Below are 18,177 nucleotides of genomic sequence, written 5' to 3' on the forward strand. Positions count from 1 at the left end.
GACTCGTGTCTTCTTTTCTGGGAAGAATGTCCACCAACAGAAAAATCTATAGAAAAATGAAGGTGAGACGAAGAAGGGCGGGTTTGACCGTTTGGGTTCTGGTGTGGAATGGAAACCTTGTAGCACACGGGTTCACATCTTCAGAAATTTCTGTTTTTTCTAAGAACTGGTAGGAACTTTCCTGCTCAAAGCAGCCAACAATATAGAATCTCCAAGGGCTCCCTCCATATAGAATAGGCTTTTTTTTTTCCTTTCTGAAAAAAAGGCCCTTTAGACATTTTGCCACAAAAAAGAAAAAAAAAAAAAGGGGCTCTTTAGATACAAAAGAAAGAATGAGTTTTAAAATAAAAAAATATACCAATAGCATATAAGTTGGTTCAGATGAATCTTAAATTTAGGGAGAAAATATATACAAATACGAATCTGATGCGTCAGATCAAGATTGATTAAGTCTAATAAATTACCTTTAACATTAGAGTTTCATTTATTCAAGTAAAGATCTAGTTTCAATTGTCTTTAAATTAGATTATATTACCGTTGTTAAATACAACACTCAAGCAAACCAATACGGTAAGCGCGTATGTCCAAACACCAACTGTCATAACTTTCGTGTATCTGAGCGTTGGTTTTCTTTTCTCGTATTTTTTTCTCCCAAATAGAAACCCTGATTAGCAATCTTGCAAACTTGCTGCTATCGAACAACCTGAATCTATATTCATTAGTTAAATCTATATTCATCACATGGTTAAGCTCAATTCCTTCAATTATACATGATTGCCACTGATTCTGCAACTCAATGAGAAAGACCAACTTTAAATTTAGACTATTCTTCTTGGTGCAAAAAGAACCACTTTTTATGGGAGTGCACTAATGGGCATGCATGGATTCACTTGCTGAGTTGTTTCAATGGTACTCAATGCTAGATGAACCTTTCTATGACAAAACATTCAAACTCCTAATAGTGGTTCAGTGACAATAACAAATTATCTGAACAAAATCAAGTTAATTGCCAACTCTGTAGCTTCTCTCAATGATAAACTCTTTGATTCATGTCTTCTTAGCTATACCTTGAATGGTCTGGGATTAGAACACTACCTTCATAATTACAATTGAAAACATCAATCCCCCAATAACATTCCTAAACCTACATGCTAAGTTTCTCAGGCATTCCCATACCCCAACTGCAACTTGATTAGCAGAACCCGACTGAATGACAAAACCGTCAACAAAATAGACAAGACCATGACCTTCTAGGATAGGCAAAAATTGCGCTCTCTACAACAGATAATTAAATTCAGTAAGTTTGAGTGGAATCGATGAAGCCTTAGGTTCTACACAGGAGTTCGAAGACACCGTTTAAAGATGGAGGCATGAAAATGCAGAAAATTCGAAAAAACTGAAAAGAAATAACTAAGAAAAAGCCCTAGGAACCGAATCTCGTCAAAAAAACCAAAACTGATGCCATGTGAGAAATACGAGTTACATTAACTAATAAGAGTTACACTATAATAGTTATAGCAATAGTCATATACAAGATAAATTGTACAAATACAAGATAGCACATACTATGTATTTCCAACAAATATTTGAAATCAGGAATGAGTCAACCACAAAATAATTCACAAGAGTTGAGGAGATGGTAGTTAACTACATCTTTGACACTCTATCATAATTTGTCAAAGTTGTTGCATCTAAGAATTTTGACTTTATTTAATCGAAGGAGAAAAAAACACACCTAAAGCACAAGCTCTTGTATATACTATGGTATGAGGAAGGTCAAATGTACACAATTCATGACAAAAATTAAAAACAAAACTAAGAATATCGATTCATAATGAGTCATTTATTGAACTCCAATACATAATTCGTACTTAATTAAGAAAAATTATTAAAAAAAATGCTTGTATTCGAATAGAAAAGAAGACTTGAAGAGTTTTGAATACTTGTTTGAAAGAAGTATATATAATGATAAAAGTCCATTGTAGGACTCAACCATTTGAATCATTGACCGGATTCGCCTTTACTTTTCTTAGAGGAAGTGTTGTCTCTAAACGACCAGCATAACTAGATCTACAAACATATAATTGAAATTTTGTTTTCTCCCTTCTCGAAAAATTGTTTAAAAACAAAGAAGAAAAGCAAACGTAACAAAATGTATGATTACGTTGTTGGTTCAATAATCAAAGAAACGTCTGTTATAGACTTCTAATTAACATAATACATTTTTCAATCTGTTTAAATCAGAATCTTTTCATTATTTTAGTAGAAAATGATGAGTTAGGATCAAGTTCTCGTTATGGGAGAACAATATGCTTCCTTGACGGTAATCGTCTAAAAAAGTATGACTCTTTACTAGTACCCTATGCCCCCTATAGTCTGTGGTCTCAAAGGGACGGAGAGTACACCCATCAGGGGAGAGGATCCGGACTCCATAATGGAAGCAGGGTGAGACTTGGATTTTTATTTGCAGTAGTCGATGTTGGTTGCTGCAAATGGTGGTGATCGTGCCATGTAATCAAAATAAGATCGAATGGTTGAGAATCAAATGGCAGGGGTTTACTTGTAAATACTATCTTTTATTTTTATATTTTAAGGTTTAAAGTTTATAATTTACAAAATCAAAACCCTCATTTACCTAACTCCCAAATTTGTCTCATCTCCTCTTCACTCCTAAAAATTCTATTAGCAACAATTGGTCTAGGTTTCATTAGAGAAAGGAGGTTGAGCAGAGGAGAAGGAGAACAAATCGAAGCTATGGCGTTTCAAGGGGAGAAAAATAAAGGAAAGTGTAATCCGTACATACCTCACGCCAAAAACAGGTTTTGAAGCGGTAACGACAAACCAAGGGGCTAAGGGCAATATCTAAATATCCAAAAAAAGAAGAGAAAATCTCAGAGGATTTAAAAATGGTAGGACAGATCTTCTTGATTTTAGGAAGGGGCAATTTTTCGAGTGGAAGGAAATCGAGATCTAAGATCTCACTAATTAATCGAGATATCAACCATACAGATATGGCTCTCACAATTTTGTAAGTGTGAATGAACCGGGGAAGAAAAATCCAGCTTTTCACTTCTCTCTACCTGAGAGTCATCTTAATGAGGTTAGGAAGGCTATGAGCAATTTTATTTGGGGACAGATGGGCTCAGAGTGTAAAATTCATTGGATATCTTGTTCCCGAATGTGTAGATCCAAGGAGGATGGCGGGTTGGGTTTGAGAGACCCTATACTTCATAATAGGGCTCTCTTGTGTCGAGTGACTTGGAAGGCTGTGGATGGAACCCAATTCCTGTGGGCTAGAATGATGAAGGCAATTTACTTCCCCAATTGTAATTTGTTGGAAGCAAAGGCAGGTCATAATCCGTCATGGGTTTGGAAAAGCATCTTGGTGGGCCTTAAGGTTCTCAAAGCTGGCTTGGTGTGGCAAGTTGGTTAGGGTGAGCTTAGACCCTTGGGACTGTAATTGGATTACATCGAAGGTGGACTTTAAAAGTATCGGGGGTGAAGCCCATGTTTTGCCCAATTGAGTGTGTGTCCCAACTTATTGACCTAGTGTCATGAACTTGGAGGAAGGATTTGATTCGACAATGGTTTTCCCCCTATTGATGCTAAGGTTATATCAAAGATAAGAATTCCATTGCAAACATTGGAGGACACATTGGGATGGGGAGGTTCAAAAAATGGTCTATTCTCTACAAAGAGTGTTTATCACCTCTTGTTAAATTTGAGAGAATTTGCAATGAATGGTCAACCCACATCATCGAGAAGGCATGATTGGGAATCTATTCCTAAGTGGGTGTGGAAGAGGGTGTAGTCGTGAAAAACCCTCCCCGAAGATTAAAAATTTCTTATGGTGGGTTTGTGTTGAGGGGGTAGCTACAGCTTGTGGTTTAGCTCAGTGGGGTGTTGATGTGGACCCCTTGTGCAAGAGATGTGGAATAGAGAGAGAGACATCAACCCATTTATTATTCCAATGCCCTTTTGCCGAAGCAGTGTGGTTTGGAAGTGGACTCCATTTCATGATCAATCAAGGTTCATCATTGTCCTTAGTTGGTATCTTGAGAGGTTGGGAGAGAATTAAATTCCCTTCGAAGGATATGGGCCAAAAGTGTTTAAGCCATTTTGCCTTTGTACTGGAATTTATGGTTAGCTCACAACGAAGTAACTTTTAGAAGCAATGACCCAGATCCCAAAGAGGTTGTTGCAAAGGCCCAAAGAGCCCATCATGAGTTTTGGAGTATCTCTACTAAACCTTCCTCTAGTCCTCCTCAAACCAGTTCGCAACCCAATCTGTTAGCAATGAAGAAGAGTAGGTATAGGCCAGGATTTGGTGCTATGTAGCAACTCCTTTGGAAGACCATAGAGGTGGAATTGGCTTCGTTGTCTTTGATCGGGGAAAGCATCCAATTTGCAGTTTCTGAACTAGCCTTTATGTTGGAAAGTTTGGAAGGAGAAAGCTTAGCCATGTCAATAGCAATCCAATGGGTGGTAGCTAAAGGTTTGAGGCGGGTGGAGTTTAGATATGATAATTCCATGCTTGTGAATTGATTGAAATCAGGTCATGGAGTTGGTTCCCATGTGGTTCAGTCTATTATTAGTGATATCTCTTGTTTCTCATCAGCTTCAAGCTTATTCTTTCATGTATGTTCTTAAAGAGTTGAATTGTATTGCTCATTCTCTAGCCAGGAATGTCGTGTCCCTTGAAGGCAAGACTATTTGACCTATTTCCTCTCATTGGCTCCTTGAGTTATGAACCATGTTGCCTCAGCTTTTGCTTTTGAATGAAAACTTGACAAATAAAAAATATAAAAAAAAAGAACAACGTAGTAGATTTTTGATTACTCTCCTCAGCAACTACATCTATCATTCAGGTGCTACTTCTATAATCGATCTAAAAAAGAGAGACCATATAGATAAGAGGTAACTCTCCTCTCTACAACCTTTTTTTTCTTCTTTTCTTTTCTTCTCCATCTCCTGCAACTTTTTTTCTTCTTTTCATCTCCATCTCCTCTGCTCAGCCTTCTTTTTCCAATGAAACCCAGATCGATTGTTGTTAATAGGATTTTCAAGAGTGAAGACGAGAGGAGACAGATGACGGACTGATTTTTGTAAATTAGTAAACTTTAGACCTTTTAAATATATTAAAAAAATAATTTTCACAAGTAAATCCCGCAATTTAATTTTCAATTATTCAAAATTTTATTTTGATTACGTGGCGCGATCACCATTGATGATAGCGAGTCAACACCAACAACTACAAATAAAATTCAAGGATTCTCACTTCTCTTTATTTTTTTTAATATTTATAGACTAGACTCATAACTATTATGTGATTAAAAACTGTTGGAGGAGAATACTGCCAATCCCCATTCGGAAATGATTCTACCCTGAATAACACCTTCACCCAATCGTCTGTTGAAACTCCACACGTTGAAACTCGTGAGAGAAAGAAACCATATGCCTTACTTTCTTGGTAACCATATTAAATTCGATTTCCACAGTTGAGAACTTTCTTGAAATCAAACTTACCCGTTAGACCCAAGAATCATTCATGGCTTGTTCATTCAGTGTATTTGAATTGAGCCAAGAAACCAAGAAATCTTAATAAGTGCTTTCCTGAATCTCACCAAAATCAAGAAGAAGGAGACTTGGGCTTCTTGATTGGCTATTCTTCTTATGGTGGTTGCCTGTGAAGCAAAGCAATATGCTTGGAATAGAGAACTTTCCTTGGATCCATTCCACACTAGCACATAGTTATAGTCAAGGTTTAGGGTTTCAGCCTTTCACGTTTTGATTTCGATTGAAACCATTAAATAAAATTATTTCCTGTTTAGTCATTGTCGTTAGGTGAACGGTGAACCCATCTTTTTTTGATTCTCTAGACAGATTGGTTGGAAAGCGAGAAAACGCGGCGAAACTTTAGTTAATTTTTCCGTAGAATTTATCTCCATCTTTTGATCTTTCTAACCGACTTGGTTGACTCAATAACATCAAAGTCACCGACCTATTTTTTTAAGGACTAAAATACCCTCAAAGAACCAAGAAAAAGTCATCTCTCGAAGTTTCTATTGGATCACTGGGCTGGCCCAGGCCCATCTGATCATTGTTTTGAATCGACCACACATTTCCTTCCACGTGGTGGCAGGTCAAGAATCCTGTCCCTTGCAAGCATGGCTCAAGTAAAGATATGGCAACGGATCCATTTCCCTAAAGCAATGAATCGCTTCAAAGCAAGCAAGTAAATTAAAGCTCTCCAAAGATAAAACCCCATTTTACACATGATTGTCTGCTATATATATTAAATAGCCCCTCTCTCATGATCATCTCATCTCAAGAATCATTAACATTTTTCAGAGCACAAAAAGGTTGCAAAGCTAGATACAGGGAAAGCCATGGTTCTAACTCATGTACAATCCCTAGAAGAACGAGATTCCAGTGTCATCTCGCCGGTTTTCGCTTCACGTTATGTTCGGGATCCGCTGCCGAGGTCTGATTTCGTTGATCTTTGATTTGATATTCTCATTTTGTTACTTCAATGATGTTCTAAGAATGTAGGAATTCAATTAATGGCTCTTCCAGATATAGAATGCAAGACGAATCGGTTCCGAAAGAGGCGGCTTACCAGATAATTCACGACGAACTACTCTTAGATGGTAATCCAAGGCTTAATCTTGCTTCCTTTGTCACAACATGGATGGAACCAGAATGTGATAAACTCATGCTTGAAGCCATTAACAAAAACTATGTAGACATGGATGAATATCCCCTCACCACAGAGATTCAGGTAAATAGCTAATCCTAATTCCTATCTAGGAAAATTATTTTGGGCCACTTTATGGGCTTGAGACAATTGTTTTAGGGTCGAGTATGGGCTTCTAGATCAAGGGCCCATTTTGGGACTTCCATTCATTCATGCTATAGATGTTGTGTGGAATGTAGTTCTATATATGCATGGTTTCATTGGTTTGTGACACTGAATTTTGGTTCTGCTACATATCCAGAACCGGTGCGTAAACATCATCGCGCATCTATTCAATGCGCCGGTTGGAGAAACCGAGAGGGCGGTTGGAGCCGGGACGGTGGGATCGTCGGAGGCGATAATGCTGGCTGGATTGGCATTCAAGAGGAAATGGCAGAACAAGAGAAAGGCCCAAGGAAAACCTTATGACAAGCCCAATATAGTCACTGGTGCAAATGTCCAAGTATGCATTTTCACTTATGAGAGCTTTGATTACACTACTACTTAAGGACTACTAGTAATAAAACAGTTTTTTTTTTTTTTGGGTAAGGTTTGCTGGGAGAAATTTGCTAGGTATTTTGAAGTGGAACTAAAGGAAGTGAAGCTGAGGGAAGGATACTATGTGATGGACCCTGAAAAGGCCGTGGAGATGGTCGACGAGAACACGATTTGTGTCGGTGCAATCCTCGGCTCAACCTTAAATGGAGAATTTGAGAGCATTAAATTCTTAAATGATCTACTCACAAAGAAGAACAAGAAGACAGGGTAAAGCATTTTTTTCTTCTTCTTTCTTTTATAGAAATGCATATACAAAAACCGGTTCAATTTCGATGTCATTTGGTTGAGCCGGATCTGGTTGAACCGGTTCACCTGCAGTATAGTAACCCAACTGAAATGAACTGATCAATCTGATTCATATGAAGAAAAATTGCTTGTTTGTGAAAATGCATAGTTGGGATACACCGATTCATGTTGATGCAGCTAGTGGTGGATTTGTGGCACCATTCCTATACCCTGAGTTAGAATGGGATTTTCGTCTTCCATTGGTGAAATGTATCAATGTGAGTGGTCACAAGTACGGTCTGGTTTATGCTGGTATTGGTTGGGTCATCTGGAGGAGCAGAGAAGAATTGCCTGAGGAACTCATCTTCCACATCAACTACCTTGGAGCTGATCAACCTACCTTCACACTCAATTTTTCCAAAGGTATGCATGCATTGCAAGGAAATTAAGGAACAATGAAAATGTTCCTTTCAGACATTGATTCAAGTGAAAAAGTGCAGGAAAATTTGATACTATCGTTTTCCTCCTTGATACAGGATCCAGTCAAATCATTGCACAATACTATCAATTCCTTCGAATGGGCTTCCAGGTAACATTCCATCCACAATTCCGGGCGAGGGTCAAGTATTGGTATTTCACACATGAAAGGGTCATGGGTTTCTCTAGAAAAATTTCCCCTGATGGTGTGCTCCCCTGACGGCTTTCCAACCACAAACTATGTGGGGGTGGGGCGCACAAGTAAAAAATAATGAAACATTTTTTTTAAAAAAAAATCCATCACCCTAATCTTGTGAGCCTCCTGTAATTTGTGGTGCTCGGATCCCCGTCGGAGGAGATGATCCGGACTCCATTTTGGTTGGGTTCTAATATTTCAGTCTCACCATTGACTCCCCAACTTTTAAGAGTTTCTTAGGGCCAACAACAATATGTGAACTCAACTTGCCCTTGAATGTAAACTCATCATTTTTCATAATCTGGATATGTGAATATAGTTAGCTAATATTGCTGTTTTAAAGCAAAATTAATGATAACATATTTGTATGGTAAAAGGGGTACGAGAATGTAATGAGAAACTGCATGGAGAATGCAAGGATACTAAGAGAAGGACTAATCAAAACTGGGCGTTTTGAAATTGTATCCAAAGAGCAAGGGGTGCCTCTGGTGGCTTTTGCATTCAAGGACAAGAACAAGGCCTTGGCCTTCAAGCTTTCCAAAGCTCTGAGACAGTATGGTTGGATTGTACCAGCTTACACAATGCCTGCAAATGCAGAGCATATCACCATTCTTCGAGTTGTGGTCAGGGAAGATCTGAGTCGGCAGCTTGTTGAGATGTTGTTATCTCATGTGAAGACTACACTGAAAGAGTTAGATGATGAATCCCTTGTTCCAGATTTAACATTTACAGTTGAAATGAAGGCAGATGCTACCAAGGAGGAGGGTGTTCATGATCAAGTTCTGCAAATCCCAGCAACTTCTATTCACTGGAAGCAGAAGGAGAAGCCCAGAAAATCTGTGAAAGAGGTGTTTGTAACAGGTGGCAAGACCAAGGGGGTTTGTTGAAGTCTCAGTTGAACTTGAATTATTTGATTGGGTAATTAATATAAAGTAATTGAAGTTGACACGCAAAGCTACACTTTGCTTGTAAGTTTGGAAAAGCTTAATACGATTATAGCGATGGTGACTTGGACATGTTTGTTTGGTATATAAATAAAACAAAGATTTCCATCTTCTTCCTCTGCTATTAATCATGCATTAACTACATTGTTGGTTGACTCAAAATTTAAAAGCAAATTATTGTCTTTATTATTAATAATAATGCACTTGCACAAGCACCTCTGTTGTGTTTTTTAATATAATTTTTTATTTTTATGTAATTGTTTTTTTAATTTGTATGTTTTTTTCTTCTTTGAATTGAATTTCAGATGAATTAATGATAATTATTATATTATTCTATTAATTAATATTGTGTTTAAGAGATATTATTACAATTTTGGACATTAATTTTAAATAATTTAAAAATCAAATGAATTGAATTAGCATTCGTATTTTGAGAAAGACAAATGTAACCATGTAATTTGAGTTCATACTCAACTAATGATAATTATTATAGTATTCTATTAATTAATATCATACTTATAAAGTATAGTTAAAATTTTTAAATAATTTAAAGATATAATGAATTGAATAAGCAAGGGTATTTTGAAAAAGAGAAATATAGCCATGTCTTTTCAATTTGTGTTTTTATAATAGTATTATGATTTTGTTTTTATCTTCTTTTTTTAAAACAATATATCTCCGAAAGTACAAGTTGCATATTTATAAATAGAAGCCACATATATATTTCTTCCGATAATTCCTAAACATAACCCCATTTTAGTGGATGCACTTTTGTCATAGTGATTATAGCTTTTTATGTAAAGGCAGTAATACTAAGGAGGTCTTGGGTTTGAATCTCTATTTTTTTTTATATATTCTCACACCCTGTCCTTCCCATCTCTTGAGGACTTTAGTCCATATGACTGATTTGATGATGACAAAAAAAAATTCATGTAAGACTTAAATTTACAGTAAAAACTAAGTTTTAATTGGTGCAAATTATTTGATTTTATTCTGAAAATGTGATAAGAATCAATTTTTTGGATATGATACGAGGTTCATCTGATTTTGACAAATTTTACATGGAATTTTTATTTTATTCTTACATCCTCAAGGATAAAGGAGCCGCCGAGTGGGTATGAACCCAAGACCTCCCCTAAGGAAGTTGGATTTTTAACCGCTTTAACATATCACCTTTGGCATTTTTACATGGAATTGGCAAGACTAAGTTAACATTATTTCCTTTGAAAAACAACCCTATGACTCTATGTAGGAAAACTCAACTCGCGCTTTGAAGGCCTATTTGGTTACATGAATCCAGAGATTTGAAATCTCTGGATTCATGAATCTGGGAATTATACCCGTTTGGTTATAGAAATCTAGAGATTCACCTTTTTATATTAAAAACGTGAATCTGTAGATTTATGGGTAAGGGTGAAATCCAGAGATTTCAAAAAAGCTATACATTTACACATTCACAAAAATCACGTCGATCAAATAGTTTTTTAGGATGAATCCACAGATTTCATTCCACAACCAAACATTTAATTTTATAAATTATGACTCATATATTTAAAATCTCTAGATATTTGAAATCTCAGACTCATGTAACCAAACATGCCCTAAGCACATGAGCTAATGAGAATGCACAAATGATCTACTTCTCAACACTGAGAAAGTAAACTAGAGATATTTTCCCTATATAGTGGAGGTTTCTATTTTTACATATCAACTCATTTAATTATTATTATTCTAAAATAAAAAATAAAAATAAAAAAACTCATTTAATTATTTTTAATTCACTAGGTATGGGCCTTATCGATATCTCTCAGAATCCTTTGGATGTTTGCTAGGTTTAAGGCATGGGATGCCATACCCAAGCAGGATTCGTAATTTATCCAAATTAGCCTTAAGCATATTAGTTTGTTATCATATGCTTCTGGATGGATTATCTATTTAACCAATGAATTTAGTAAATCCATGAATTGTTTTGATGAAATGGGACACCTATAAAGATGGTTGATGGATTCGTGTGGCTCCATCTACCGGTCGTCCATTTTTCTTATCCGTTTCACCATTTTTCCCTAATAATGAAAATCCTGAGAAATAGTTCCCTATAAATAATGAACGAAAGTAGTAATTTACTTTGAAAGGTCGTTGCATGATGTTTACTTTCCTGTGCGGATTCTTAGATTTATCCATTTCATGACCTATTGACCTCTCCTCTAAATATCCTCTTTTGTTGATTCAATCTCTTGGTTTGTTTCAAAAAGAAAGATTTCTGCTGCGACCAATCCCACCCAGATCTTTAGTTGATCGTCTCACATATGGGTTCTCTGGAGGAGAGATTGCTGGTGGAAGATGAGCCTGTAAAGGTCAGTCAGTCTGATTTAATTATCTTCATTCTCCTATATGGGTTCTTCTTTCTGTGCCTTGCATGTTCCTTATTATCGTTGGATTTTGTAGAGAACTCTGACTGGGCTTCAGTTATTTACAGTTCTTACTGGTGCTTCGTTTTATCTGAAAATTGTTTTATGTTGAAATGTTTTTCTAATTTTTTTTCAGTAGTTGTTTCTGGAATTGTTCATTGAGATTATTTGGCATCACAGGACCAAGGAAGCTACCGCTTCTGGGAGTAAGAAAATTGACAGATAAAAGGGGGGAAAAATAAGAAAACTGAAGATTAAGTATCATTTTAGAACTTCCAAGGATTACGTTTGGCCGTTCTAGTATTAGGAGTTATCATGTTTGATCTCCATCGGATATCCCTTTTCTTTTTTCTGGTTGATGTTCGGCTGGGCGAAGGAGGCTGGTTTATTTATTGGATTTAATTGGATAGCTTCTGGCTTTGAATATGTGTGATTCACTGTAAGTTTAAATTTTTTATGTAGATGTTCTAATCATTTGTGTGGGAATGGTGGAGTGGTGATTTCTTCCTGTCCTTATTTTCATGTAATAAAATGTTTATCTAATCCAAGATAGTCCGTCCTTTCAGTCCAAGTGATAATAATAGAATTGCCTTTACTAGGAATTGGAGCTGTTGCATTCTAGACTTCATCATGATACTCTTACTGCAATTTTCTCTTGAAGTGCGCGTGGATCTGGGACTGGGCAACCGAATAATCATTTGCCTTCAACAACTACATGTATACCTAGTTATCAGCCATAGACATACTCCCTTCTACTACTATTGTTGTCATAGCGACAAGGTCTTTAGAGTTTCTTCTGAACACTGGAAATTAGTTCATCTTGACCAAGATTTTATTGTAGTTTGTGAAGACGGAAGTATTGAAGATCCTGCTAACTTGGTTGTTTTTATAGATGGATGAGATCTATCTGGTCTGGTGTAGTAGAGTTTAAGAACATTCCTCCAAAGAACCTTAAAGTTTTGAAATCTATTCTAATGTCTATTGTTTCTGGATTTTTCAAGAGGTTGATGCAGTTGATCTTGTTTCCACAAATGAAATTAAATTCAAAGATGAAAGATTCCTGCTTGAGGCTGTGTACATGACTTCATCCAAACAAAGGGAACCATGCTTCGACTAGAATTCAAACAATTAGACCAAATTTTTTTACCATATGAAATGAATCTACAGACCAAAGTGTTGGAATTATGAAAAGAGAATCCTTGTCCCTTGGAAAACAACACATTTTGCAAGAGAAGTAACCAAAGAAAAGGAATCTAAGCCAATAGTGAAGTATCAAATTCGCACTTGAGGCACCTTTGCTACTGTCATCCGACGATTTTTAAAAGCAGAATGTTGATCCCACCATAGACCTTTATTCACACATTAAGGTTTCAAATACACCAGAATTTTGAATATTGATGAATAATTTAATGAACTCCCTCAAATGGAATGATTCCCCCATCCTCCAATAATGATAAGACATGTTTATCTATGCCAAGTTAAAATTTTAATGAAAAAGGAGCTAGTATACCTTGTAGTACTGTTTTATGCTAGTTTATCCCCATTCTTCCAAATAAAATGACTGTGATTTCAGGGATCCATATCTGAAGATGATGTTTTTAGATGATTGAACCAAAATGAAAAAGAATGTGATGTCTCCTGTATGGGAAGCTTCATGTTTTTCATCCAACTGTCTTCTAGTTACTTTTTCTTTTCCCCTCAGAATCTTCCTAAGAAATTTCCCCCCCCCCCCCCCCCCCCCCCCCCGAAATAAAATAAAATAAAATAATGGGGTTAGTGGGCTATGGATCATTTTGAAACTGTACCTTCATGTACCTTTTCCTTTGTATACTTCAGAATGATGGCACAGGACTATATACTGGAGATGGCTCGGTGGACATTGACGGAAAGCCTGTGTTGAAGCAGAACACTGGAAAATGGAGAGCATGCCCCTTTATTCTGGGTATTCACTGTTCATTACATTATTGGCTTTTGCATATCTGGTAGAGTCCACTCTGACACTTGAAAACAAATGCAGGTACCGAATGCTGTGAGCGTTTGGCATACTATGGAATTGCAACAAACCTTGTTACTTATCTCACAAGCAAACTACATGAAGGAAATGCCTCCGCTGCCAGAAATGTTACGACTTGGTCAGGCACTTGCTACCTTGCGCCCCTCATAGGAGCCGTTTTAGCAGATTCATACTGGGGAAGATATTGGACAATTGCCGTGTTCTCCATTATCTACTTCATTGTAAGTGAATATTTATTTTGTTTCTTCCTGTTTGTTTAGTCATTAACTGCCATGGGATTCCTGCATATAACAGCATATAGTAGACCTGAGATTTAAACGTCAGAATGAACTGAATTACATCCATAACCTGTAAGCTCAGAAAGTTAAAATTTTCTTTACTTTTTTATTTGGAGATTAGGTACAGATGGCTACAAGGAATTCTGAGGGGTTGGTAGTTGATAGGACCCTGGGATTTGAGATTATGCCACATTGTGGGGAGAGAGAGAGTTAGTGCTAATTGGGGGGATTATAAATAGAGGGGAAATTGTGAGGAAGAGGGGTAATGTGATGTGAGTGAGTTTGGGGCAGCCGTAGGCTGAGGGGCACTGTGAGGTGTTGGAGGTGACTAGCACCATTAAAACCAGTACATCTTGTAAGTCTCTTTCATTTTTGCTGTTAATCCCAGAGAGATTAGTAGGTTCTTATCAAAAAGACTAGGCAGCTTCTATGTATTTGAATTTTCCTAACTTTTTTCATTTCTAAGCATGCAAGAACAATGGTAGGTTGTGTTGAAGGGAAAAATTATATGCCAAAAAGGGGATGACCAGTCAATTAAGTGATTGGGATCTTACGTACATTTTTGGTCTGGCTTTGTGACCTTACTTCTTGCTATGACATTGTCAAATGAGCCTTTCAACTAGTGGGATATAGCTTGCACTGATCCAGCATTTTCAGGTTAGTGCCACAATATATTGCTTCAAAGTCAGATGAAAATAAGCTGGAAAGGCTGATCTATGTGCATACCAGCAGAGCTTGCTACAGACCCATTAAAAAAAAATGGAAGAGACTTACAAGATATACTGGTTTTAATGGTGCCAGTCACCCCCAACACCTCACAGTGCCCCTCAGCCTATGGCTGCCCCAAACTCACTCACATCACATTCCCCCTCTTCCTCACACTTTCCCCTCTATTTATAATCCCCCCAATTAGCACTAACTCTCTCTCTCCCCTCCACATGGCATATTCTTAAATCCCAGGGTCCTATCAGTTATACATAATGTACTCTCCATCTTAGTTTAAGCTCTATCCTGTTGGCTGAGTGGCTAATGCCACTTAAGTTTTTTGGCCATTTGTCAGTCTGAATTTTATTTTTATTGAGGGTGATGTGCCACCAGCCCACAAGTTATCTTCATTCTATTTTCATGGTGATCCTTTTTATTTTCTCTCTTGATATTTTATAGACAGCTGACTGCAAGCACTTCTGTGTAGGGAATGGGTACTTTGACCCTGTCAGCTTCTGTTGCTGCCTTCAAACCTACTCCATGTGTTGGTTCTGTTTGCCCAGCTGCTACTCCAGCTCAATATGCTGTTTTCTTTTGCGGTCTATATCTCATTGCTCTTGGGACTGGTGGAATCAAACCTTGTGTCTCATCCTTTGGGGCAGATCAGTTTGATGACACTGATCCAGTAGAGAGAGTGCAGAAAGGATCTTTCTTCAATTGGTTTTACTTCTCTATCAATATCGGGGCTCTAATATCAAGTAGTTTTCTTGTTTGGATTCAAGACAATGCTGGTTGGGGACTAGGGTTTGGCATTCCTACACTTTTTATGGGTGTTGCCATTATAAGTTTCTTTTCAGGCACACCCTTATATAGATTTCAGAAGCCAGGAGGAAGCCCTCTTATGAGAATGTGCCAGGTTTTCGTTGCATCTTTTCGGAAGTGGAACTTGGAGGTCCCTCAAGATAGTTCTCTGTTGTTTGAACTACCAGACAAAACCTCTGCCATTGAAGGGAGCCGGAAATTGGAGCATAGTGATGAACTCAGGTACATTCCTTTTAGCCTAAATTTATTCTACACACCTCACCACCCATTCACATATTATGGTAAAAAAAGAAAAAATGCAACCTACTCTTCGTGATTCAGGAAAATCTAAAGATCCTTGATGCACTAGTTTTAATTTCCTGTTTGATTGACATTTCTGTTTTATAAATCAGCACAACTGGTTATTAACTTGGACATGAGGTGTTATCAGGACCCTTGATATTGTTTGTTTTACATGCATCATTAGGAGTTAAAAGTCAGACCCCTTTTTCTTTTCACTTCTGTTGCTCCATGTGCTTGTTTTTGTTGGATTTTAACTTGTGTAAGTTGAAGCTTGCGCCTTTCTAAAATCATAGTTGTCATGCTGTCTAGGCAATGCAAAAGATTATAAGAAATTTTAACCAAACTGTATGGTATTTAAATGCCTCTGAACTTAAATACGAATCTCCAAAAAGTTGTCAAATTATATAAGTACATTAATAGATTCGGATGAGATCAAGGGCAATCTAGCTTAATTGAAAGCAGCCCCACCTTGTGAGAAGTTCATAATAATCACTAAAATTTGGTCTTCGGATGGATACAAATATATGATGATGCATCTTGAGTGGATTTGGTAGGGAACTCAAACCACTTACCAGGGGTGCAATTTTTAGCTTTTAATTGATAATAACCTAACCAACCCTGGCCCAACCAAAAAAAGGAAAAAGAAAAAAAATAAAGAATATAAACAACAAACAAAAGAAAACACAACAAAAAGAACGAAGAATCTGTTCGTTTTCCTTTTCTCTTCATTTCAGATTTTTTCCCCGAGTTTTAACACTTTACACTCTTCGATTATATGTTGATAATGACATAAATATGATTGAATCATCAATTTGGACTGTGATATCTCCTGTAATTTCGTTTTTCTAAGACTGACATTGATACTTTTACCTGCAAGATCTTGCTAATTTAGTTCTAAAACAGGTGCCTTGATAAAGCTGCAGTGGTGTCTGATCTGGATGTTCAACAGGGGGACTTGTCCAATCCATGGAGGCTTTGCACTGTAACACAAGTGGAAGAATTGAAGATTTTGATACGCATGTTTCCTATCTGGGCCACTGGAATTGTGTTTTCTGCTGTTTATGCACAAATGTCCACCATGTTTGTGGAACAAGGGATGGTTTTGGACACCACCATTGGTTCCTTCACTATTCCTCCGGCATCATTGTCAACATTTGACGTATTGAGTGTCATTGTGTGGGTTCCAATGTATGATAGGCTCCTTGTTCCACTTGCAAGGAAGTTCACTGGTAAGGAAAGAGGATTCTCAGAGTTGCAAAGGATGGGTATTGGCCTCTTCATATCAATTCTATCAATGACTGCTGCAGCAATTGTGGAAATCAGGCGATTGCAAATCGCAAAATCACTTGGTTTGGTGGACCAAAATGTGGCAGTACCTATGAGTATTTTATGGCAGATTCCACAGTATTTTCTGGTGGGGGCTTCTGAAATATTTACCTTCATTGGCCAACTTGAGTTCTTCTATGATCAATCTCCCGATGCCATGCGTAGTCTATGTAGTGCTTTGTCACTTCTCACTACTGCATTGGGGAATTATCTTAGCTCCTTCATTCTGACCATGGTGACAACCATAACAACTAGAGGTGGAAAGCCCGGATGGATACCGGATAACTTAAACGAGGGACACCTTGATTATTTCTTCTGGCTTCTGGCTGGTCTCAGTTTCTTAAACTTGGTGATTTATGTCTTCTGTGCTGCAAGGTACAAATGCAAGAAGGCATCTTAGGATCTCCCAAGTAGGATGTGTTACCACTACAGAAATGCCCAAATACATTTACTGTACATATGGTTATTCCCCCCATTTTAAATTTTCATCCAATCCAGGTAGAATCTGCAGTATTGCTCTTCACTTCACCTTGTGGATTGTAATTATACAGTTACGAAACTCTGTAATAATTTGTTCTCTTTTAAATTCATCAATGTTTTGTTTTGTTGAAATTATGGTTGGAATCTATCCTGAAACTCCTGTTCTTTTAGCAATCTGAAAATGGATCAAACCTGAAAATCGTTCGGTGCTGTGCATCAACTGTGCGGCTTCCAAGCAATTTCATCAAACCTGTGATTGAAATGGCACAAATGTTGGAGTTTGGACTACCAATTACAAAAGAATTGCCCGGAAAAGGAAAAGAGGGCTGCTTTCCTCTATTTTTGACTTGTAAAGTTTGTCTGTGCTCATACTTTATTTTTCTTTTTGGTAAGAGTAGACAATTGAATTTATTGGAGAGGAAACGGAAAGAGATTCTACTGGAGAATTTCAATCCAACTTATGTGACCTTCCATGCGCTTTCGTCTATTGGATTTAATACAGAGCCTTTTACACGCAATGGCTACGGCTTTTTTTTTTTTTTTTTTTTCGGTGAAAAAGTAACTAGGGTTTGGTGAAGCTCCTTTATATACAACCCATGTGAGACTCTCCATGATAAACCCTACACTTTAGCTACCTTCCCAAAGTCCTATGAATTGAGCACCGCTGCAAGTGCGATAGGGTAGATGAACTTGCTTTTCCCTTCTGTTTTCACTTCTAGCATAAAA

General features: G+C 37.2%; 2 protein-coding genes across 2 annotated transcripts; both read left to right on the top strand.

Moving 5' to 3' along the window:
* Window positions 1-6,316: 6,316 nt before the first annotated feature.
* Window positions 6,317-9,190, top strand: LOC149013379 (glutamate decarboxylase 2-like). The gene is made up of 7 exons (XM_089158353.1): window positions 6,317-6,484; window positions 6,577-6,781; window positions 6,999-7,199; window positions 7,287-7,501; window positions 7,689-7,942; window positions 8,056-8,108; window positions 8,570-9,190. Exons 1-7 carry the CDS (start codon window positions 6,390-6,392, stop codon window positions 9,077-9,079), a joined length of 1,533 nt encoding a protein of 510 aa, XP_089014479.1. The 5' UTR covers window positions 6,317-6,389; the 3' UTR covers window positions 9,080-9,190.
* Window positions 9,191-11,166: 1,976 nt separating this feature from the next.
* LOC149013380 (protein NRT1/ PTR FAMILY 8.3-like) lies at window positions 11,167-18,177 on the top strand. The gene is made up of 5 exons (XM_089158137.1): window positions 11,167-11,490; window positions 13,381-13,486; window positions 13,562-13,779; window positions 15,029-15,585; window positions 16,549-18,177. Exons 1-5 carry the CDS (start codon window positions 11,443-11,445, stop codon window positions 17,369-17,371), a joined length of 1,752 nt encoding a protein of 583 aa, XP_089014263.1. The 5' UTR covers window positions 11,167-11,442; the 3' UTR covers window positions 17,372-18,177.

The sequence above is a fragment of the Hakea prostrata genome, chromosome 6 (genome assembly GCF_041222555.1).
Source record: "Hakea prostrata isolate BN-2017 chromosome 6, UWA_Hpros_2, whole genome shotgun sequence".
NCBI classification, from domain to species: domain Eukaryota; kingdom Viridiplantae; phylum Streptophyta; class Magnoliopsida; order Proteales; family Proteaceae; genus Hakea; species Hakea prostrata.

Coding starts and splice junctions, on each gene's coding strand:
- LOC149013379 (XM_089158353.1), top strand. CDS start 6,390: ATGGTTCTAACTCATGTACAATCCCTAGAAGAACGAGATTCCAGTGTC. Junction 6,485..6,576: donor GTTCGGGATCCGCTGCCGAG/GTCTGATTTCGT, acceptor TGGCTCTTCCAG/ATATAGAATGCAAGACGAAT. Junction 8,109..8,569: donor TCCTTCGAATGGGCTTCCAG/GTAACATTCCAT, acceptor GTATGGTAAAAG/GGGTACGAGAATGTAATGAG.
- LOC149013380 (XM_089158137.1), top strand. CDS start 11,443: ATGGGTTCTCTGGAGGAGAGATTGCTGGTGGAAGATGAGCCTGTAAAG. Junction 13,487..13,561: donor AGCATGCCCCTTTATTCTGG/GTATTCACTGTT, acceptor AAACAAATGCAG/GTACCGAATGCTGTGAGCGT. Junction 15,586..16,548: donor GAGCATAGTGATGAACTCAG/GTACATTCCTTT, acceptor GTTCTAAAACAG/GTGCCTTGATAAAGCTGCAG.